Raw genomic sequence first — 25,232 nt, forward strand, 5'->3', positions numbered from 1 at the left:
TGATACGGTACGATTTTAAAATGAAAAAAAAAATAATAAGGTTTTTTTATTCCTTCTAATTTAAAAAATCTTAATTTTAAAAAAAATATGTGAAACACTTTTAATCCACTTTTGAAAGATCACAATAAAAAATATTATTGAGCCAGGCATGCACATTTATTCTTATTGCGATTCTTTCCTATGACTGAAAGAATTCACAGGTTACCTCAAACTATTTATTCAAATGCACTCTGTGCATTCTATCTTTTTGCTAAGTGGCAAACACGCGAATAGATTCTTTTATCTACAGAAGAGAAAACTCAAAAGTATATTTTAAGTGTTTTATTTTGCGGATTTTGAGTTGCGATTATTTTTATTTTGTGAATTTGTAATTTTTTAAAATTTGTTTGTGCTGGTTTTAGAAAATAACATTTCACATTATTGAGATGGTGTATTTATTAGTTATTGTATATTATTGAATCGAGGTTATATATTATTGATTTCTAAAAATATGTAAAAATAACCATTCATTATGTAACAAATGACAGTGCTTTCAAAAACTTAGACTCATATCATGAAGAATATCTATGCCTTGTCAATTCAAAGAAATGAGAAAATATTGCTTATTTGTACTTTTTCCTAACTTTGTGATTTGAGTAGTTGAATGATTGTTCTGGTAACTGAATCTTCTTTTTTTTAAATTATTTTAAATACAAAATGAAAATTTAAGACTCCTATTTTTATGTCTTTTTTGTAGTGTATCATTGTATCATTGAGCAATATTTTAAAAAAATATTAGATTTGTCAAAATGTATATTTATTATATAATTGCTAAAAATATTCATGATTATTATTGAAAAACGTTGACAATTGGTTTGAGTCACTGATAATTAAAGTTGTAGCTTTAAAGAGCACAATTAATTGCAGTTACATTTCATTCTATAATCATGCTAGATGTGAGAACTGAATAAAATAAAATATAAGGCATAAAAAACAGTGTAAAAATAAATTATTTAGCATTTTCTGTAGTTTAAAAAATGCTTTTCTTTTATCTTTACTTCAACGTTCCCTTTTAACAAATTAAAACTGTTATAAAATTAAGTTATCTGTAGTCAACATTCACAATTTTAATCTGGTTATGTTATATTTTGGCAGGTTATTTATTTTCTGACTTGAGTCTATGAAGAGTTTTAGACAGTTTAGAAGATCCTTGCTGAAGGTGTGGTTTTTTTTCCTCTATCTTTTGTGATTTTATCACATTAGCCTTTTTCCCTCAAAAAATATTTTACTCATTTTCATTTTCGAAAATGATGAAGCATGCACTTATTAATTGGATATGCTGAAAAATCTGAAAGTTTTGTTGTTTCAATTTATACCAAAAATTTTTTGTATTTATTTATTTTTACCTAGCTCAGTCAATGTAACTTTGAAATATTTAATTAAAAAAGTATTTCGAGACTTTTTAGAACCTGGAGTAGTGTTTAAAAATGAATTGTTTTGTTGGAAGTTTACACTAAGTGTCATAAATCATAAACAATAAGTTATAATTTTTAAAAAAAACCCAAACTTGCTGACAGTAATGATGAAAAAATCACTTTGTTTCATTGAAAAAAAACCTGATAGATAGCGGTTACAATTACAAAATTATTGGTTCAAAAGAACCCTTTAGCAAATGTTTGATATATATATATTTCTTTATTGCAGATAGCTGTACAGTAATCTGTCAGATAGTTGAAACGTTCATATTATATGGGTACATCATTTTAATAATCTATATATATTAAAAAATTCTGAAAATCAAGAATTTTTTAACTGTAATGATTTTTATATGCAAAATCAAAGCAGCCTACTTTAATAGTAAAATATTAATTTGTAACCCCTTCATTCATTAACCAATGATTCAGCTGTAAAATTTCTTAATGTGACTAAGGGAGTTTGATATCTATGTTAAAGTGTAGGGGTTTATACTAATAAATGAACGAAATAGAATTTTAGGTGAAGAAAAAGGGGTTTTACTGCTACATTCTATATGGAATGTAGTGCTTTGCTAATTACTTTCATTACATACTCGGTTAGAATACTACTGGATTTGTGAAAAGAAAAAAAAATGGGGTAAAAGTCTGGTGCATGATTCAATATTAAATCTTGTTATTCTAAAAGGTGAAGTGCTTCCATAAATAAAAAATAAAAAAAATTATGTGCCGGTTCGTTGAAGTTGAAGTATACAGCTGAAAGTGGTTCAGATAATCTATATACAACTCTATGACTTTTATGTGATTTTTAAATCTTTGCAGCTTGTTGTAAGACAGATGAATGTCATACCATGGATTATGGATTTTTCTGTTCTTGATGGAGGCTGGAGAGATCTTGCAAAATCAAAGTTTAGATTAAAAAAAGACAGGCGGATAGATTTGATCTGTGAATCTGCTATTGAAGCTAGTCGTTCAACATTATCAAGTAACAATGCTCTACAAGATTTTTGCTGTTTGTTAAAATTAATTGCATGTTTATTTTTATTAAAATATTGCTTCAAAATATTTTTAGGTTCCACATCACACTTCAGGATGCTTTTCGCTGATATTTCTTAGTATATGTATGAAGCAAGAAGGATGCCAAAATCTTTTTTGTGTCAACATGTGTGTCCACAAATGGGTAGAAGCTGAATACCCAATTTCAATTGAACGTCTTCAAGTATAGTAGTTTTCATTAATATTTGTATTTTATAAACTATAAGTTTTTTATATGTGGCTCACTTTATTTCACTAGTAGTATGCCTTATTATATCTTACTTATTACTGAAACAAAATTCTCACTGGTCAAGAAAGATCTAGAATTGCCAGAAATATTTATTTTTGATAAAGTCATGAAAAATTGCTTCTTTTTCAAAACATCGAAAGATCTTACAACCAATCTGGAAAATAAACATTCTTAGAATTCACTGTTGTCATAAGTAGCTAATGAGGTTTGAAATAAATATACATGTATTATCATTGTAATAAATCTAACAGCAACCATTGTAATAATTTTTCTAGTCAAACATTCCTTTGCAAAATGGTTGTTTTATTTTTTTAAATTCAATCAAATTAGATTATAGGTTTGTGCAAATATTTTTTTTTGCAACTTATTCAAATTCCTTGCTAGATTTAATTGTTACTCTGCAATACTTTTCACTAAGCTGGCAATCAATATATATATATATAATAACAGGGCTACATCCCTGTTATCATAGGTTATGTTTAGCTCAAATAATTCAGTCGTGAACCAATTATTCCTTCATTAGTTTTATTTACAGGTAGGCTGGTGGCTGTAACATTTCACATCCACTCTCCACAAGGGAGGGGGTAGACAAAACTCCGGATAGTTTCGGCAGATCTTACATGGAACACATAATACAGTAAGGGTTATGCAAAAACCATTGCTCTTGCATTATATGCTTACAAAAAATAAGGTAAAAAGCCTCAGTCTTTGTTTACCTTGTAACCCTCTGCATTAAGGAAAATCATTTAATTGCTTCCTAATATGGAAGTGAAAGAGGGAAAGATTCTAAAAATAACTCCTTTGAAATATAAATCTAATTATTATTCAATGGTATGTAGAAATAGAATATCTCCACACCCATTCTTTACCAAAGACATTTTATGAAAAGAGTTTTAATGCTTTTATTAATACAGAAGTATTTATAATTTTTGTATTATATATCTATATACACTGACGCCTGGTGGCTGAGCAGTAGCGCTTCGCGTTGTTGTGCCACAGGTCCCTGGTTCGATCCTCGGGAAGGGCAAGGTCGACTCAGCCTTTCATCCCTTCACTGGGTCGATAAATGAGTACCAAGCATGCTTGGGAACTAAACACTGGGAGTTTCGCGTTCGGCTGACCACCTACCCGGAACATCTGCTCCTGCACCCCAGAGCCCAATGCTCAAGAAAACTGAGATGGGCACAGTAGGCCTTGGCCCTCTATGGGCTGTCGCGCTGCTGAGTTTAGTTTACACTGGTGGACAAAATTAAGAGATGGAGGACATTTTCCCAAATATCTCAAAAAATACTGAATATAAATAAATGAAATTTGGTATGGATATAGCTTATTCCATGATAATATGCAAAACAAAAATGAAAGTGCCATTCACTGGCAAGACCTCTTTCCAATAAATCCAATGTAATCTGAACTTAAGGATAAAAGATGACAATAAAAGTGAGGCTTGTACAGTGTGTGTTGCCTCTAGTATGGTGTATGGTCACCCCTGACAGTAAATAACTATTGTCCTCCCAAAACTATACCTTCCATTTCTAAGTTTTGATCCTTTAGACTTAACGGGAAGACTCTATGTGATCCTCATGAAAGATCAAGACTGGCTGTCAAAAATTTATTTAATGAAATGTTCGTCAATATTTTAAAGTGTCTACTTTGTATTAATTTTTGAGGTGTCAAAAAATTAAAGACTGTCTATAATCAGTTAATATAAAGTATTGAAACAATAGGAATATCAAAACAGATTTTATTGGGTTGCTTCTAAATTAATTTTGTTTTCTCCTAACCCGAGCAGGCCTGATCTATTAATGTTTTGGCCCTGTCAATGACATCCTGGTTGTTATTATGTTATTACAATATGTTAATAAATTTGAGATTATATATATTTCAATTTTGTGTTAACTCATAACTTTAATGGACAATTCTTACAAAAAAAACACAGAAAGGAATTACTTGTATCATTTAGGGTGGGCCTAGAAATAGGAGGGCTATAGGCTTGGGCCGCTCAGGCCTTCTGATAAGTCAGACACCGAACAGGGTACTTAATTTTAATTATGTTTTTTCACACCAACTTTACACCTAAACCCCATAATCATTATATATTTTAACAGCCGGAGATAGTAACTCTTCCTTGTGAGAAAGTTCGATTAATTTGACTCAGTAGTTTTTGGTTGGTGCCCTTACAAGTGCGGGAAGTGAAAAGCAAAATTGTCTGTATATTTTAATTTTTTATTATGGAAAAAAAAATACTGTTTGAGTATGAAAAAATTTATCCAATGTGTATGGAGAAGATTTTTTGGCATTACACCAGTGCCAAGGCTAGTTTGCAATATTTTTATTCGGCAAAATTTCAAGTAAGATGCAGGAAGAGTTTTGCCAGTTTAAGCTGATGAAGGCACAATAAAAGACATTAATTGATGCAAACCACTGAATAACAACTTGTGAGATTGCTGAAAGATTACATTTTTTGAAATTGAGTGTTTATGATGATTTGAAAAGCCTAAAGATTTATCTTAAAGCTTGACATACGGGTTTTTCATGTTTTCTTGGAAAGTAGTTTTTGCCATCGCTTTGACACCTGAAATTTGTTTCGCAAACATGAAGAAAATCATCCATTTTTAAGTGCATCACTAGGAACATGAAATGGATTGTGTACAATAATGTTCCAGTCTCTACAAAATGTTTTAGATGATTAAACCTTTACTTCAAATAAGAAAATTAAGTATCACTTGGATCAGTTTTTTACCAGTAAAAAATAAATATTATGTGTGCATAGAATCATGCTATTGTTGGCAAAAGGTATTGAACTAAAATGATTTAAAAAAAAATTTATAAATGATTTTCAAAAATATTTATTCACTATTAATTAATTGGTGGACAATTAATCTATTTTTGCTTCATAGCATGGACATTTCTTTAACATACACGTTTTCAGATTTTCAGTTACAAATCATTTATCACACAAAAGTTATTCCAATGATTTCCTTTATTGAAAGTAAACGTAAAATGTAAACTACTTTTCTTGTAGCTGTTATTTTAAAAATTTAAACAATGGTGCATCAAACTATGAGATTTTGTTTGATACCTCAATTTTAGTAAATAAATAAAGAAAATAAACGAATGGAACTGTGTGACAAATTTTATTTATGTGTAACCATAATTTAAGTTACATATTTTAAATTATAATTTAAAGAACTTTTGTCATTTATTTTTAAAAAGCTATCTTATTTTTATCTGCCCTCTCCCAATGAAATATTATCCGTGTTGCTCGATGAAAATGAGAGGGGATGTTGTTTATAGGTCATAGAATTTTATTAAAAAACTATCTGTTTCAGAGACTAAATTTTGAAAAGAAGTATAACATTTTTAACGAAATGAAAATTTTGAGGTTACATAAATTTTGCAAAGAAAATGTATAATTCTAAAAACAAATAAATTATCCACTTTTTTCAAAGATTTTTTTTACTTTCAAATGTGTCTCATAAAATAATTTTTTGATAAACAGATTTACAACATCGAATTACTGTTTTTCATAGAATCAACCTCTCTTTTTTTAGTAATTTATAAAATAGGACCCTCCTGTGGTTTTCTCATTTTGTAATAATTATGAAGCAACAATACTGTGAATTCTGTTTTTTATTTAATTACTTAAATCAGGTTGGAAGATTAGACAAAATAATGATAGGTGGATAGTCAAAAACCCTTTGAATGTAGTAATCATTGATAAAGAAAAGACAGTAGGAAGAAGTGAATTTTTATTTCTGTCTAAAAATAACCTTTTAAACTTTAGATTAAGATAAAAGATACAAAAATTTGAAGAAAAAAGATTATGCCAGAAAACTGAGATAAAAACACATATATTGCTAGTTTTGATGTAATAAATGTGTGTTCAGTTATATACTTAGATTATTTTATGAGTAAATAAACCCTTGGTGTATGTGCATATTAGAGTTGAGGAAGTTTTAAATGTTGACTTACTGACCTCTTGGTAGACACTCTAACTAAATGTATCATTAAGAATTAATCTTCTCTGTTGTGGGATTAAAGAAAAATTATATGATTATAGTCATTACATTTTTCGCTGCTAAGTTTCCAGTGCAATAATGTTTCTTATTCAAACTTTTTATTCTTTCACAGGAATGGACACCAGATGAATGTATACCAGAATTTTTTTTCCGATCCTTTGATTTTTTTTTAATTCTATTCATTCAGACTTAAATGGCCTTGGTATTCCATGGTGGTGTGATAGTCCAGATGATTTTGTGGCAAAGTATAGAAATGCTTTAAAAGTTCTCGTGTATCTGATCGACTATACACTGGATTGATTTAACTTTTGGTTATATTCTTAACATTTCTCTTTTAAACAAATGGATTTATGTTTTTGGTGTGTTGAAAATCGTATTCATTTTCTATACTCTGATTTTCAAGTAGCTTCTAGACTAGTCATTATCCATATATATAGGTTTTTCAGGTAAAAATTAAAATAAATAATGTGAGAGTACTAATTTTAACCACAAATAATTTTTTTAAAAATTGTTTGCTGCTCTTTTTCTCAAAAAAAAAAATAAATAAATGAAATCGGAAAAAAGATTTAACTTTATAAAAGCAGAGGTAAAATTTTTACTGATATTATAAACTTTTTGTAACCAATAAAAAAAATTTTTTTAAAAGCATTCTAGAAAATTTTTCAACCATGATTTAAAAAAAAAAATTTCTATTGTTGGGTTATTAATTTTAAAAGGGTAACTTAAATATCCTTACATACTGTTGCAAGAAATCTGGGTTTGTAAGCACTAACAACTCAAACAGTGAAAATTATACAATCTTAATTAAGACTTAGAGACTTTGAATTGTCTAAATTTTTCATGTGATCAACATTTGCTTAACATATTATGTTACTTATTACATTACTTTTTACGTTTTATAAACATATTAAGTTACTTTTTTGAAAAAAATCCCATTTTTTTAATATTTAAATATCATTTTTAAATTTATTTTTCGTATGAATTTTGACCTTTTACTTTAAACTGCATACATCGTAATCCTATGAGACAGATGAGACAAGCTTTTTTGAAAATGTTTATTTTTTAATCTCATTTCTCATTGGTGGGGTCAAAAAAAAGTTTTACATAATATTGCTTAGATGTATCATAATGGTTATTTCTTATTAATTTGCTCTATGAGGCAAATAATGAAAGAAGTTGCTCTTTAAAATAAAAGTATTGAAACTTTAATTCCTAAAAGTTGTATGTTTGTAAGGAAACGAAGGAAGGGGACAAATAAATCCTTTTAAGATTAAAAAAAAAAAAAATAGAAATTAAGGGAAATAATGTATACATTTACTAAGTATTTCAAGATGATATTAGTATAGAAAACATAGAAAGGAAGAACTAAATTCTTGAAAATAGATTATGACTTAGTGCAGTAATATTGTAAAATAATATAGTACCTAATATAGTAATATTATAAAAATTTCCAAGCTGCTGTTATTTTTAATATGCAGAAATCGTAAAAATACGAGGGGGGAGTGTAGTAAGCTGGAAAGTAATCAACATGTATAACCTCATTCTTGAGAATTGCATGTATTTTTTTTATTTGGAACCTATCTTTATTTTTTTAATTATAAAATAATAAAATATATTTTTCGTATCATTTAAATAATTTTTTCCATTCCAATGACAGTGCAAACCCACTTGCAGAAAAATAAGTTAGTTTGCTTTTATTAGTTGTGCTAAAGCATTCAAAACAAATCTTTGAGAGAAAAAAAATTAAAATAATTTTTGGTAAAAGCAAAATATGGATTGAGCTAATTTTCATTTAAATTTAGGTCTATATAGTTTTAAAGTTATCTTCAAATCTGATAGTGAGCTTTAAATGGATGTATTAATTCGTCACTCAACCTGACTGCCTTGAATTCTTGGTTTTATGAACAATCAATGAGCACTGCTTTATACATATTCAGAAGTCCAGCATAGACACAATCTTGGAATTTCCAGATAATTAGTTTTTAACTATAGCAGTAAATATTAAAAACAAAGTATTCTTATTTTGGTTTTATTAACGTTTTAAAATAGGTAATTTTTTTGTTAGGAGCAATGAACTTAATACAGTTAAAAAAATCAAATATGCTTTAAAAATATTTGTTCCATAGGTAATCAAATTTATTTTCTTCATGCGATTTTTCAGACCTCATAACAAGTTGTCTTGAAAATATGACAATATAAAATAATATCAAACACTCTCCCGAATAATATCAAACACTTCAATGAAAAATAATCTTTTTTTGGTGTTAAAAATAAATAATAAATTTGCAATTCAAAATAGAAATAATCAGATAATTTTCCTTACAAATATTGTTATTTTTCTGTTCTTAAAGTTTCAAACTGACATTGTTTTAGTAATGTTGTAATTAGGACTGGGCGATATTAGAAATTATATATCGTGATATATCGTCAGTTTTGCATCGCGATATAGCGATGTATCGCGATATAGTATTTTTGAATTTCATTTACTTTAAGGCACAGAAAGTCAGATTTCTATCAAGACTTCATACGCATATTGATTTAAATCAATTTATAAATTTGAAAATAAGAAAGATATTAAATAAATTGACTAAGATGTACAAATCTTACTTAAAATATTTATTGAAAAAATGTGTGTAGATACAGAATGAAATATTTGCACTTCTTTATCGTTTATAAGGTATAAGCAGTCTTAATTTAAGTTAATCCCTAAAACACCCTTAATGAAAAAAAATATTGTTATTAAACAAAAGCTGATTTTAAAATTTCAAAATATATTTTAATTAAAATAAAAGTTAGATTGACTAAAAGCCGAAGTTTAAAATTAAAAATGTTCGAATTTTAAACTAAAAAGTAAACATAAGATTTGTAATAATTTCTTAAAATTTTCGTTCTCTGAAAGATTTCTCAGTTTAAAAATAAAAAGGGAATTTTATAAAGATATCTAGCTGAAATTATTGAAAGAAAATTTAAAAAATTAAAAAAAAAGTTTGTTAAGAAATTCATTATACATTTAAAACAAAGTGTTAAAAATAGTTTTTTTTTTTTAAAAAAAAGAAATTTTTTTAACAAATTAATATTTGCTTGTACTATTATGCGTAAATAATTACAGAATTATTAAGTTCGATCGTAATGTTCAAATTCTTAATGAAGAATTAAACACAAGTTTTGTTATATTTTCTAAAAATGATCACGCAAATAACAAAAGATTTCTTAGTTTAAAAATAAAAAAATAAATAAAAGTGAAATTTATCAATATATTTACCTAACAGCATAGGAACAAAATTTAAAAAATAAGTTCGTTAAAAAATTATTTGTATGCTTAAAACAAAGAGCTAAATAAATTTTAGGAAAAAAATGCTTCTTAAACACTATTTTTATTATTATTTCATATAAATAATTAAATTAAATTAAATAATGACCGAATTATGAACAAAAAACAAAGTAAGGCAAAGTTTCTTAATTAAATTCTTAAAAATAAAAACAAAAGAATTGTGATATTCGGTAATATATTTAGCTAATTAACTAATAATATAAAACGAAAATTAAAAAAAAATAATGATTTTACTCTCTAATAAAACGAAGTAGTAATTGATAAAAAAAAATGAATAAAATTCGCAAACTTTTCAAATTCTTTTGAACAAATAAAGTTTATTGACTTATGTCCAAAAAATAAGTTTTGTTTTAACTTTATTTCTAAAAATAAAAACAACTCAAGATTTATAAATTTAAAATCAGTAATAGAAGCCCATTAAATTATTAGAAGTTTTATCCGAAAGGTTTTTAATAAATTAAAAGAAAGTAAAAAAATAACCTAACAAATTTATTTACTTTGTAATTTAATTCCTTATGGATGCCTTAAATTAGATTTCCGATAATTTTCACATTTAAAAATATAAAAAAAGTTTTGTCAGAAAATAAATAAAAAACTTACCTAATTAATGAAGAAACTTTTCTTTATAAATTCTTTTCAATAATAGATTGCGTTCAGAACAAGGTTACGACGGCGATCACGCAGTTAATCCCATTGAAAATAATCTACAAGAAACGATTTCAAATCGCGAAGGTGCGAAAACGAACATGTGATATAACGATATAAGGTCTCAAAAGTGATTCTGATTCTACCATCAGTCAAGGCCGTCTCAACATAACGAAACAATATCGTCTTCCACAGCGCGAGTTGGCATCGGAACGTAAGAGAAAGTCCTTGCGTGTATCGCTATATCGTTATATCGTCTTCTTCACTCGACGGCTTAAATCAGATTTCTGATGCATCGCTTGGAATGAAAGTTGCTGTATCGGTTTGCCGATATAGGCGTTAAATCGATATGTCGCGATATATCGATTTATAGCCCAGTCCTAGTTGTAATACTAAAAAATTGTAGCTAGGCAAAGAAAAAAGACTTAAGATGAAATTTTATGTTCAGAATGCGAAAGTTGGTTCACATTATTTAATAGATATATTTAAAGATTTTGAGTTATAGAAAAACATTTAAAGTCTATGTGGAATTTTGGGATGAGATTTTAAAATTCATTTAAATTATAGAACTGCCAAAGGCTGAAATTGCTGTGACTCTATTTAAAAAGTATAATTTTTTTATAAAAAAAAGTATTCAACAGGAAATTTTCTTGATTGTAGCAGAAAAGAGAAAATACTCTTTTCGTTAAAATAATAGAACTTTAACAATCGGCACTTGAAAGCTATAAATCTGATTTTTTTTGTATCTTACTAATTATTTAGGAAAATTATGTGTGAAATAAAATAAAATTTACATAACAAAATTTAAACTAGTACTTCCTTTTGTAAAAAAGATTTTAGAGCATGCTCTTAAATGTGTTAAAAATTATTATAAAATATATATTAAAATATGAATGATGAAGTTCTCTTAAACATTAGTCAATGAATGACTTTTTGAAGAGTGAATGCAAAATTATAGAACAGTCATCTTTATATAAATTTTATTTTAAATTTCAACTTCATGCCTAAAAACTTCAAATTTATAATTTTATTTATCAATGATGAATTAAAAATGGTAGACTTTTTGACATCTAAATTCTAAAATAACATTGATTTAGTACTGAGAGTTCAAATTATATTTTTCTTATCAAAAAAAGCTTATTTCTTTCTTTTATTTATTTTTAAAATTTTGAAATGGAAAAGCTAAGAAAATAGTTTTTTTTTTCTTTTCAAAATGATATAAAATTATTCACGTACACTATATTTGAAAAATGATTTCAAAATTTGAACAAAAGAAGCTTAAAGGTACAATTTTATGTTTGGTGGAATTCAATTTTATTCAGGGAGTTAAAAAGAAGGATCTTAATTAAAATTTTGATGCAATTTAAAAAAAAAAATTTTTGTTTTTTAAAGAATACTAAAATTTTGTAAATGTTTTAAAGTTATTCATTTGTAAAAACCAAGCAAAGATGTTGTAAAACAATATATTTGCAGTTATTATTGTAGTGAAACACTTTTTAAAAACTATTCAAAGCTATTTTTTAAAAAAATTATTCAAACAAGCCCCCTTAATATATGCAGGTCGCGATCTCCTAAAAGTGGCCCTTTGGTCAAGTTAAAAAAAAGTATAATCATAAGTGTTAATGCTTAATCTTAAATTAACATTCAATATCTGGACAATTAATTTTTTTTTTTTTTAAGAAAATTGCTTTTAGCTTTCAAGTTTAGCTGATGTCAAAGAGAAAAAATGTCTGCTTACCATAAGCTGATCAGCATACAAAAATCCAAAGTTATGGAATGGTTCAGTTATTTACACACCTTCATCCCCATAAGTAGATCAAATTTTTATTTTTAAGAACTCCTCGAATTTTTAAGATATTCAATTTGTTTAGTTTTATTATTTTATAGTAATTAGATTTCAGCAGAAAAAAAAATGCTGATTTAATAATATATAAAATGTAAAAATATTAAGTGTTAAGTTTCATTGAACTGTCATTATGAAGAACTAGGGTTCGATCCCCAGTGATGTCTTAAACCCCACCCAGCTTCAGATCGATGGGTACCAGCTTGTCTGGGAACTAAAGGTGACCTGTTCACGGTTTTGACCACATTGCCACAATCATGTCATTGGTCACAAAAATTAAAAACTTGAAATTAAAACATGTTTATTACATTTAAAAGTGCTATTAATTGATGTAAAGGAATTGTAAAAACTTCTAATTACAATTTAAGAAGGGAAAAAAAAAAGATATTTTCTGATATTTCTTTACTTTTGGAATGTTACAATATTAATTTTTTTCAGGCACAGCTATCTAAGAACCACTGCATATTGTTATCTGCAGTGTTATTTGCCTTAATTAAATCCGTGAAATGAAAATAATTAAAAATTTTCTGGTGGAAATTTAACAAAAATACTTTTAGAATAGTAGTATGAATGTTAGTTTTAAAATTTTGATATCTGATTGATAACCAAAATAAAATGTTACAGGTATCTGACACAAACGAGAGTGGTGATGAGGAAGAGCAAGTCCAGCTTTTTTTTGAAAAATTTAGGTAATATAAATAAACATTTTAATTTAAAATAATAAATTTTTAAATTGTTATTTAATTACTATTTGATTAACTTTCAAAAATTTTGACATGATAATTATATTGATTGACATGATGTAAAATGTTGCTTAAGACAATTTCAAATAATAATTTTATAAAAAGTATTTTTGTCTTGAGAATAAATATGTTGAATTGCTCTGGAAATGTTGACTTTTTATCGATTTCAATAATAAAGAAAATGAAAATATTGTTTTGCAAAGAATTTATTGATGTAGTTTTCTAGAAATTATTTATCAAATACAGTGAGCTTATTTGTGCTCAGAACTAATGCAAAAAAATAAGCGAAATATCCTGTATTACTTTAATGTAATGATTGGATTTTCATTGACTAAAACTCAATCCTTTCCCAATGGAACAAGTTCAAATCTATTTGTATTTCAAATCCTATGTAGATGCAATGCTATTCTGTTCTTAAAATTATAGTTTTTAAAACATTCCAAAACACTCTCACAAATATGGGATGGTCGGGAATTAACGAGAAAGTGCATGTGTCGGACTGGAAATGAAAGCGTTTGATTCTTGCTTGTGTATGTGGCAGTCTGCTCCAATAATGGTTCAAGGAAGTGACTCCAAATATGTTAATTAATTAATGTAGATGATTTTTTAGTTACGAAACTAGATACAAAACATACTTTCTCTGAATAAACTTACCTTTTTTTGGCAAATTTTTAACTTGCCTTCAAATTATTGGGGGTGGTTGTAATCTGAGAATAATGTTCAGGAAAGCGGTCAAAATTTTTGACCCTTTAATGTTAATTTTACTTTTTGCTTAGTTTGGAATGTTTTGAGAATTTCTTAAGTGAATGGAAAATTTTTTTCACACAATTATGGAATTGATCTATCCAGTGGTGACTTCTTGCAAAAAATAATTTTTGTCCCTTATTGATTGTTTTTTATTATTTTACTTAATAATATTTGAAAACACTTCGAATTGTACGGTATACAAAATTTTATTTTTTCTCTTTAAAGACTGTAATTGTATATAGAAACATACAAACTTTGAACAAAATCAGTTAAATAGTTCCTGAGAAATAGAATTATAAAGAAGTCTTTTATTTGAATTTCTATATTTGACCAATTTCATTCAAATTTGGTATTTTATCAAGAATTAAATTTTTTGAATGATGTAAAAATTTGTATATCCTATATATCTTATAATGTTTATCTTATATACCTTACACTTCAAAATTTTTCAACTCTTATTAAATAAAATAATGAAAGAAGACAAAAAATTATTTTTTGCCTGAAATTATCTTTGGATAAACAAATTTATTAGTGTGTGCAAAAATCTTTCAATTCGCTTAAAAAAATTCTCGAGATATGGCGAAATGCCCAAAAAGCAGAATTAGCATTGGATCGCTCTCCTGACTTGGACCAAGCCCCAAACTTTGGACTGTTTGCATGCCAAAACTATTGGGACCATATTTTCTAGATTGTGGCTTCCCCCTATATTCTGAATGTCAGAATCCAAATCAATTGAAAAAAAAGAGTGTTTTTATTCACAGGATATATATACATATATATATACATATACATATATATACATATACATATATATACATATACATATATATACATATACATATATATACATATACATATACATATACATATATATACATATATATACATGTATATACATATATATATATATATACATATATATACATATACAGTGCAACGTCCCATATCCGGACGTCCCTTTCCCGGAAGGATCGATTTCCCGGACACTTTTTAACAATCAAAATAAACAAACATTTCTTAATCTTCCCCTCTCAAAAAAAGAAAAAAAAGAAAGAAACAGAAAAGACCACCAAGTCCGTTGAGGGACCATTAGTGACGCTCCTGTTCTGGAATGCAGGGAAAGAGGGTAATTTGTTTTCAAGAGTCCCCCCCCCCCGCTTCTTTCATATGCAGCTGGCTAGTAAATGAGGCTTTTCCTGGAACCTTTTTACTGTAGAAAAGGATAAACGCGGGAACGTGGAGGGGGAGTAAAAATGGAAAATTTGAATAGGTCTAAAAGGATACATGTCCTTGAGAAACAATGTCCATTCAATATTTAGGAGGCGGGGGAAAAAAAGGGGGTAACATTCTTTTTTTAGCATTGACATGAAAAAGAATTCAAGACTCCCTGCCACTGAAATATGAATTTGACTAACAAAAGTCCTTTTATTCCAAACCAAGAACTAAATTAGATTTCTCCGAAATTTGTTCCTTTTTTTCATGCAGTGCACCTGCAAATACATTATAGGAACAGGCGAATACCTTGGGGAAATGTCTTGCAAAATACTCCGAAACTAATTTCTCTCGCCAAATATCTCGTATTTAAAGCAATCCAACGCGTCACATTTGTTCATTTTTACCGATCTAGCATTTCTGAGTTAAGAATTTGTGATTATCGACAGCTTGCTTTTTTTAATTATTTTTATTAAGTTTTTTGACAAGTTATTGTTTTTTAAGTTTTTTGATAAGTTATTGTTTTTCAAGTTTTTAACTGCATAATTTTTATTAAGTTTATCTAAAGTTTAGTTAAGTTTATCTTATTAAGTTTAAGTTTTCTATATATATAGATAGATAGATATTATACAGGCCTTCAAACTACTATGTTTTGCAAAACTATGCTATAGAGTAGATGCAGTTGACAATTAGAAACTATAGCTTGTTTTGCTGACATTTTAAAAGCCTCCCCACGAGAGAGTCTGAACAAAGTGACTTTCCAAATGAACTTTTGAATCATTTACATGTAGTGGTTTGGAAAATAGCTTTAAACCAAATTTATAAAACAAAAACATTTAACTTAGCTAAGATCACCATCACTGATGGCACAACAGCCCTATGTGGCCTTCTTTAGAGTATTTTTCCATTCCACTCTTTTGCAGTTCCCCAGTTCCTTACTTTAATTACAGAAAAGCTCCGTTCTAAGCAGCTAGTCTATTGTTGTTATTCTTATCTGTGTCTTAACCTTTTATTATATTGAGTGGCACTGAAAATTTTCAAGACAGTTCTGCTTGAGTACATCCTTGCTATCTCCTTCTGTTTATAAATACACAAGTGGGCGACCTTTGTGCTAAAATGCAAACTAAGGTAAACAACGTTAAAGAGTACAAAAATATTATTAAAAGCAATAATATTTTTAATAATATTTTTGTGCTCTTTAACGTTGTTTACCTTAGTTTGTTCTTTCTGTTTAGTCCAATTAATTTTATCATATCATTTTTATATAACTTGTATAATTCCTAGATGTGTCTTTCTCTTCAGACAGCATTGTCTCCACCAAAAATAGTTCTGAGGATTCTTCTTTCAAATATCAAGGGAGCATTTTCAGCTTTTCTTGGGAGGGTCCATATTTCGGAAGCATATGCTAAAACTTGCTTTATAAGTGTTATGTAAAGTTGTACTTTACATAACACTTATTTTATTTTGATTAAGTGGGATTTTAAGAGTCTTCTGAGTCCATAAATGCATTAAATAGCTGCTAAAATTATCTTTTTTATTTTCACTTTTACTTATATTTTGATAAATTACTTTCTGATTCTAAATTGGTGAATGGTATGCAGATTCATAATTTATGGGTCCCATTTAAAAAAATATTATTAGAATTATTGTCATTTGCCACAATTCATGTGTTTTGTTTTATCTTCATTGTTTATCAAATTCATTTTCTTAGTGACAGATTCCAGTGCTATGAAGGATTTCCTAAGTACTTTTGCAGATCTTGCATTGCAGTCTATATCTTCTGCATGTGCCAATACATGTATTGTTCTATTAAAAAAATTATCCCTTATATCAATAGCGATACCTCTAATTACTTTTTCTTAGACTACACTTAATAAGTGTCATGCAAATGAAAGCTTATCAACCACTTTACCACTAGAGGAACAATTTCTTACAAATGTAACCTATCACAAGTTCAGCTCTGCATTTGTGTGTGTATATATATATATATATATATATATATATATATATATATATATATATATATATATATATAATGAAACTGCTAAAATAAAATATAAAAAAAATCTATTTTTAGCAAAGGTAATATATTTACATTTTTATAAATTTTAATTAAAGTAATTTTAATCAGTAATAAATACATAAATAATTTAAAAGATACAGTCAAACTATGGTTCATCCTCACTGCCACTTGTTCTCCCTATGTATTGTGTTTTAACAATATAATTAAATGCTACTCGTATAATCTTAACATTTAGATTGTTTTTAAAACCTGCAGATTGCTGTGTCTATTATCCAGAAATCCTACTGTCATTTTAAAAATATTGATGTGTTTTCATTTTGAGAAGAAAAACAGTAACTTGTGATTCTAATGATGAAAAATAGAATGAGAATTTGTTACAGTTTGGGAAAAATGCCTTAAACATCGCATTTGATGTTTAAGCATCTCATAAGTGTGTCATTCATTTTTGTATCTATTCTCAACAGGAATAAATTTAAAAAATAACACTCATTTAAAGTGCTCCAGTTTTTGTATTGAAAAAAAAAAGAGTTTGTAGAAAGATTATTCTGTATAATATGATCATATGATGGATTTATTCAGTGATCATTAGCTCATATTGCTTAAACACTTTTATTCTCTTATGCAACCAAAACTTATTTCTTTGATTCCACTATCTCATATCCCTCTGATTGTAATTTGATCAGTACTAGCTTATACCATGCAGCTGTAGTATTGGCTCGCTAATGAAGTTGCAGGGTTATCCATCAGTAAAGCATATGCTTCTCAGTCAGCCAAATGTGTTATATTCATTCCCTGCCAATAAAAAAATTCATTTATATTTTTGCAACTATGAATTTTTGGAGGGGAATTAACTGCAAGTTTTTTTTTAAAATTTGTATTTGCTCAGAGTTTTGGTTGCATTTAATTATTTATGTCTGTAAGCATCTTAAATATTACTTGAACTCATTAAATATTTTATAGTTTTAACCAGACTATTAATAAAAATGTTTTTAAAGTAGAAGTAAATGATTATTTCAATTTAGAATGATCTTGTTATTAGAATGGAATGTGTTTGACTTAAGAAATTATTAATTTTAGATTGTTTTAATAAATCACATATTATTTAAGAAAATTTAAGGGCCAAATGAGAAATTAAAAAAATTTTAATGTACCTACTATGAAAATGGATCAAAAAATTTACCCATTAACCAGCTTCTATGTTTGCAAATTAACATTCAAATATCTTTGTATATTCGTATGTTAGTTTGAAAATAGAATACTTTGAATACATGTAAGTAAAAATTTAGCAGTTTTGAGAAATTGTGTTAAAAATGTTAGTTTTATTTATGTATGTAAGATTATTTTCAATAATTTTATTTATCTATACAACATTTCTCAGACTCGCTTTCCCCTTTGTTTTTAATACTACAGTGTGTTAAAAAAATTGACAATAGACATGATTATAAATTTTACAATAAAAATTCTAGTTAGAAATACATAGTTTATGCTTCGAGGTTCACAATGCTAAGTCTGCACTTACATTAATGTTTGATTTTGCATCTGCAAGTGCAATCATTGAAATTAATAAGATCTAAAGCCATGGCTAATGAAACTTAGTTTTTATAAAGTTGTGATGAGAGAAACAGTATTTTTTTTGGAAGGGTGAGACTTTGACCCTAGACCTCAAAATAGGAGAAGATGTTAGGGACAAAAAAATCTGAATTGAGTTTTAGACCAGCCAGAGTCAATGATATGTGGGAAAACTCTCTAAAATTAAAAAGAATCCTATGCTTGAGACATTTAGAGAGAATGGATTACACCCAATGCACAAAAAATCTTTAATGATCAATGCCGAGGTAAAAAAAAATGAGGAAGGTGAATGGATAGATGAGATTTAGATAAACCCAAAAAAATTTAACAATGAAGGCATCAGGCAGAATACTTTGCAGTTGAACTGTTTAGGAGGTCATGGTCCAACATGAACTGTCGTACCAAAGATTAAGTGCTACTATTTATCTATAATTCTCTGGAATTTTAAACACAGGTGCTGATAATCTAACTTTTTCTTCTAAAACGCTTTTTAACTCTTTTTCAAATATGTACTAAACTAATAACATTGGGTTTAGCCATATCATCTATATTAGAGTATAATTTCTTATGGACTACTAGATTTGTCTTGAATATATAAATATGAAAACTTGAAGAGATGGTATATGCATTTTAAATTATGTATAAAATCATGTGTGTTATGTGTACTAAATTTGCATGAAATAAATTCTTTTATGTCATTAATGCCTGGTGATAAATTATAATTGATAAAAATTATTTATTCAATAAATTTATATGTAATTTTTGGACGACAAATGATCAGTGATGTTTCTGTAAATTATTTGCGAGGCAAAGATATGGTAGTTCTTTGTTGTCTGATTAGTGAAATTGCTTTATCAGCTCATTGCAAAGTTTGACCTCAAAACTCTTCTCTTAAAACATGTTATGATGACTTCCTCAAACTATTACGAATCTATAGACAAGAAATACCAAGGTATTAACTTATTTTAGCTTTACGTTTGATAGGTTCTGTTTATTTTCTTTATAATGTCCATGATTGAGATTCCACTTTATATGTTGCTATTGGAATTGGTAATGAACCTTGTATGGGCTCACAAGACGTGTCCCAAAATTTAAATTGAGTTTTAGTATACAGGCCATGAGTTATGTCTCAAAAAAAATCTAATTTCTCATGAGTATTCAAATATTGTGAATTTTTTAACAGCCTTTGACAAACTTTTTTTTAATATTCTTATTAGAAATGATCACATTTTTGCAACTTTTTTACCCATTTCTAAACATCTATTTCCACCTATAATTAACAATTTTATGTACATGGCATTAAAAAGAAAATTTTGATTTTATTCTATTCTTTATAGTTCATTTTACCATACATTACACAGTTTCATTTAACAATTCTTAACTCTAAAAATTAATGAATATTAACTAGTGCTTAAGAAAATTCTTTTAATGTAGTGTAAAACATTGAACTAGAAGTATTATGAAATGATTAGACCCTATACCTCCCCATTAAATCAGCAAGCAATTTTCAAAACTATTCTTGGGAAATTTTCAGACACAATATAACAAAATATGACAATAGTCAAGCTCAAAATGTGCTCTTTATATATTTTTACTAGGCTGGATTTAATTTTAATTACTTTACCGATTGTACATATGTATTTTTATGGCAAAAATCTAGGATTACTTTTCATTTTGGCAAAAGAATTTATTAATATATTTTGCTAAGTTGAATGATTTTTATGGTATTTTTTTGTTCACTTAAAACATTGAATTCTTTTTTATAGACACATGTTGTTATAGACAACATGCTAAAACTTGTAAGAAATTGTTATTCATCAAAAAATTTCTATGCATTTTTTTTAAAATGAGATAATTTATATAGTAATGCTAAACTTCAAAATTTTTATTTGCATTGAGAATTTTTTTGTAATTTAATAATTGTTTCTTATAAAAATAAAATGAAGTTAATCAAGTTTAATAATTTATCATCAGTTTTTTCTCAGGTTGTTGTTTTTTAGTTTCCAATATAAATAAAAATTAAACTTTAATATAAAAGGATATATTGAAATATGTTCTGTTACAGTAAGTCAAAAATTTAAAGTAATGACTGTCTTTAAATCTTGTGCTGATTGGTAAGCATTTGTAATCAAATATTATTGTTTCTAATGAGAAAATAAAGTCAATTTTGTTATACTTTTGTGGAATTACAATCAGTGTACAAAGTATCTTTTATTATTATAAATGTATCAGGTATTATATTATTATAAATATCGAAAAAATGTATTGTACAAATTTTGTTGCTTACATAGATTTTTAAGTGTGACTTTCCATTGTTATTTTTAAAATTAGATGTTTTGATTTTTAACCATTAATGAATCCATGACATAAAATAATTGAATGTTATTTTTTTTTTCAAAAAAAAAAAAAAAAAAAAAAAAAAAAAAAAAAATTTGAGCTTTGTAATTAGTTATTTTTATAACAGAAAGATTGGGCTTAATTTAACATTTTAAATTATTTCAAACTATATTAAAAATTTCTTTCATTTTGAGAGTAAAACTAACTTCAAAAAGTTTGAAATGAAGCAAGAAAGGTATGATTATATTAGTCTATAACATATGATAGTTAGATAATTTTAATTTGTTTGCAGAGAATTAATGTTAGGTTATTAAATATGAGATGTCTTTGTTAAAGCTTTTTTATAATGTCTTTATTGTTATCAATCAGTTATTAAAAACTGTCTATTGTAAACCCTAAAGTACAGATAAAGCGCCCTTTTTTTGACAAAAATCGCGATGATGTAAAGGGGAGTGTATAAAAAGCACTGAAGAAAATACAAAATGTCGTTTTACGAAAACTACTATATTTGATTGGGCGTAATTAAATATGAATTGTAAACAAAATAAAGTTAAAATAATTATAGCTAAATGAAGTGAATATAAGTTTTAATCAGTAAATCTAATTTACCTTCTACTGTAATCCTTTATTTTTAATGAGGATATGATTGCAGCACATGCAAATAGGTAAAAAAAATAAAACTCAGCAAGAAAAAATAACAGTATGAACTTGAAACTATTTAAAAATATATACAGTGAAACCTCCGTTAAGCTGACATTCATTGGATCAAAAAATTTGTCCGTTTACGGGAAGGGTACCCTAATAACGAAATTTAACACCGTAAATTGTTTTTAGAATATTCTCAAAGATGTAGAAGTAATTAAATAATATCTACAAGGATACCGTAAATATCTACAAGAATATTTATTTAAACAATAAGAAATATATAAAAGATATATAAAAAAGATAAAAAAAGAAGATTCTTTATATAATCCTTTTTTTAAGATATAAAGAATCTTCTTTTTTTATCTTAAAAAAAGAAGATTCTTTATATATTCTTTTTTATATAATAAATATAAAAAAGAATATATAAAGAAGTTTGATATAAATACATAATTCTGGATGTAGCTACAGATAAATAAATATAATTTTCCTATAAGCATAGATACTCAAGTTAGACATATGATACCAAATAGGAGCGTACTGTCCTCAGTCCATTTCAATTATTAGGTTCACATCCCCTTACACCTACTTATCATTTGATAGGGAACATGGTTAATACCTTCTTGGAAAAAAAAACCTCCCATGATTCACAGAAAAAAAAGTAATGCTTACCTGTAAGTCATGACGACCTATGGAGATGATTATTCACAATTGATCAGCTATCAAGTGCCTGAATAAATGTTTCATTTACATAAACACCTCAAAGATTATACTTCTGTTCTCTTTTTTTTTACCTCAGTTGTGTTAAATACAGTCTTCAAATTGATAAGAAAATTAAAGAAATTTTCAATGGGGAAGAAGCATTGAGAGAAGTCATTTCAACTTGAGGGGTCTCATAACCTGTGTGGTCCAGATGAAAAGATCAAAAGATGCCGATGTCCGAATTATTTCAGGAGTGCAGTACCATTTTCTCTCCTTTCTTTACAAAGATGGTGACAGGAGACAGATTGATTTTTCGGTGGTGAAATAGCTTAACAATATTTTTAGTTATGGATAAGGCAAAAAGTTTTATTTACATGCTTTAAAAATGGTGTAAAGTTGCATTTTTTTAGCTTGCAATTTATTTAGTAGTGTCCGGTTTGTAGAGATAAAAAACAACGTTAGGTTTTATATGCTTTGGATGAATTACAGAAGCCTGTATTAAATGGAGAAGGCATTATCCTTGTTACTCCTTATATCCAAGAATTGTTTTTTTGCTCTCTTACTGCTTTGCTTTCAACATGGCATTTATTTGATTTTATTGCTCAAATTCTTGGATCTTTACACCACCAAACGATGCATCATTGATGTTCTATATGTACCATCATTCTGTGAGGTATATTCATTAGGAGTCGCAAATTTTATGTTGAAATACATATGCTATCAAAATTAGTCGAATTAATAGTATAATAAGGGATGTAAAATCATCAAAACCAGTTTGATTGCCTGATGAAAATTAAAAATATTTCTTGTAATGGATTTTCAATTCCTCTGTTTTTTATAATATAGGGTTTGATTAAATAAAGATTGTAAACATTTTGTCCTCTCTTTGCCCCTTCATGTTAATTCTAAACAACCTAATTGTTTGCCTTTCATACTTTTGTTTTCTATTCTCTAACTTTTTATTTGAATCTTACTCTTTAAGAGAATACCATACCGTGGAACAAATTTTTCATCGCAAATTCTTTTTCTCCTTTATTACTAATTTAAAAGAAAAGAAAAAGTTCAGGCAAACCTAGAGTAAACCATGAAGTTTCAAATACTAAAAAAAAAAAGTTTTTAAATATAAAATTGAAAATAAATTGTGAGATGATAACTTAGGATTACACAACGGAGAAGTTCTCTTCGAAAAATTTGTTTGCGTTTTAATAATTTGAGGTATTTTCTTTTCTTTCAGCAATTGAAACTTCATGACTTATTGCTTCAACTTTTTCTTTTCTTTTAAATTAGTAATGAAGGAGAATTTGAGACGGAAATTTTTTAATTCTGTAAAAATTTAGACACAATCTTCTAAAAACCATCAAAAGAATTTTAAAATGAAAAATAACGGTTTTTTATTTTTAATTGCACGTTTTACACCCACAAAATACTAACATTTACGCTTCATAAAAGTAAAATAATAAAAATAAATAAGTATTTTATGAATGAAATACAATCTAAATATATAGATAGAGGCAAATAAGATTTTGTAGTATTTTGAAAAAATTTGATTACAAGACAAAAAAGACTTATGATTATAGAAATTTGAAAAATTTTGTTCTTTACCAACACGATATTTAAAATTGCAAGGTTCAATGCAAAATTTACATTACAGTCGAACCCCGGTTTACCGAATTTCGCGATTTAACGAATTTTATGAAGTAGATTTATAGGAAACAATGAATAGCGACTCATACACACAAGTCGATGATAATGGATCTCTAGTGAAAACTGTTACTTTTTCTGATGCTTTGCTCTTCGTGACGTCGGTAAAATAAAAAACATTTTAAAGTAAAAAAAATCAAGGAAATTAGCAAACCTTACTCACGAATTGCATTAAGATTTCAAATTAATTAGAGCGTAATCATCAGTTGTATTTTAAGTACATGTATAAAAAGTGTAAGACTTCTATTTATTTTGCATATTTGTTGATTACAGATGTTCGGATATTCCATAATTTTTATTTTATTTTGCGTTGATATTATGAATTATCCTCGATTTAGCGAATAACATTTTCGATTCCTATGAATTCGTCCGCGGCTGTAGTGCCGCATTGCGGTTTCCCCAAATGTCAGACTATTCACTGCTTAACTACGACACACACGCAAGTGCCTTTACTCCTTAGTTCGGCTTCTGCTCTAATTAGTTACCAAAGAAGGCGGATACTCTATGGCCCTACTGCGGCTCGTGTGCGGCTGTAGTTCCGCGTTGCGGTGCCCCAAAATGGCTAACTCTACACTGCCTTTCTACGACACGCCTGTGCCTTTACTCCTCAGTTAAGCTTCCGCTCTAATTAGTGGAAAAAGATGGCGGACACTCCATGGCCGTTCCGCGGCACGTGCGTGGCTGTAGTGCCGCGTCGCGGTGGTCCAACATGTCGGACTCTACACTGCCCGACTACGACACGCCAATACCTTTACTCCTCAGCTGGGCTTCAGCTCTAATTAGAGGCCAAAGAAGGCGGCCTCTCTATGGCCCAACTGCGGCACGTGCGCGGCTGTAGTGCCGCGTTGCGGTTGTCCAACATGTCGGACTCTACACTGCCCGACTACGACACGCCACTACCTTTACTCCTCAGCTGGGCATCAGCTCTAATTAGTGGCCAAAGAAGGTGGACACTCTATGGCCCAACTGCGGCTCGTGCGCG

General features: G+C 27.7%; 1 protein-coding gene across 15 annotated transcripts in view; it reads left to right on the top strand.

Annotated features, from left to right (window-relative positions):
• Positions 1-23,426, top strand: part of LOC147815993 (WD repeat-containing protein 81-like) — a 48,712-nt gene extending 25,286 nt beyond the window's left edge. For 3 of the 15 annotated variants that reach the window (XM_087157969.1, XM_087157970.1, XM_087157971.1), the window contains 4 exons: positions 1,135-1,198; positions 2,524-2,670; positions 13,199-13,263; positions 17,555-21,043. In XM_087157969.1, coding sequence (XP_087014095.1) covers positions 1,160-1,198; positions 2,524-2,670; positions 13,199-13,263; positions 17,555-17,642 — 339 coding nt within the window. In that variant the 5' untranslated portion in view covers positions 1,135-1,159 and the 3' untranslated portion in view covers positions 17,643-21,043. Of the gene's footprint in view, positions 1-1,134; positions 1,199-2,273; positions 2,437-2,523; positions 2,671-5,108; positions 7,202-13,198; positions 21,044-22,646; positions 22,976-23,011 lie in introns of those variants that run through there. The other 12 variants (XR_015431497.1, XR_015431498.1, XR_015431499.1 and 9 more) reach the window with 11 other exon arrangements.
• Positions 23,427-25,232: the final 1,806 nt, after the last annotated feature.

The sequence above is a fragment of the Parasteatoda tepidariorum genome, chromosome 2, assembly GCF_982258835.1.
Source record: "Parasteatoda tepidariorum strain Cologne lab strain chromosome 2, Ptep-v5.0, whole genome shotgun sequence".
Classification (NCBI taxonomy): Eukaryota; Metazoa; Arthropoda; class Arachnida; order Araneae; family Theridiidae; genus Parasteatoda; species Parasteatoda tepidariorum.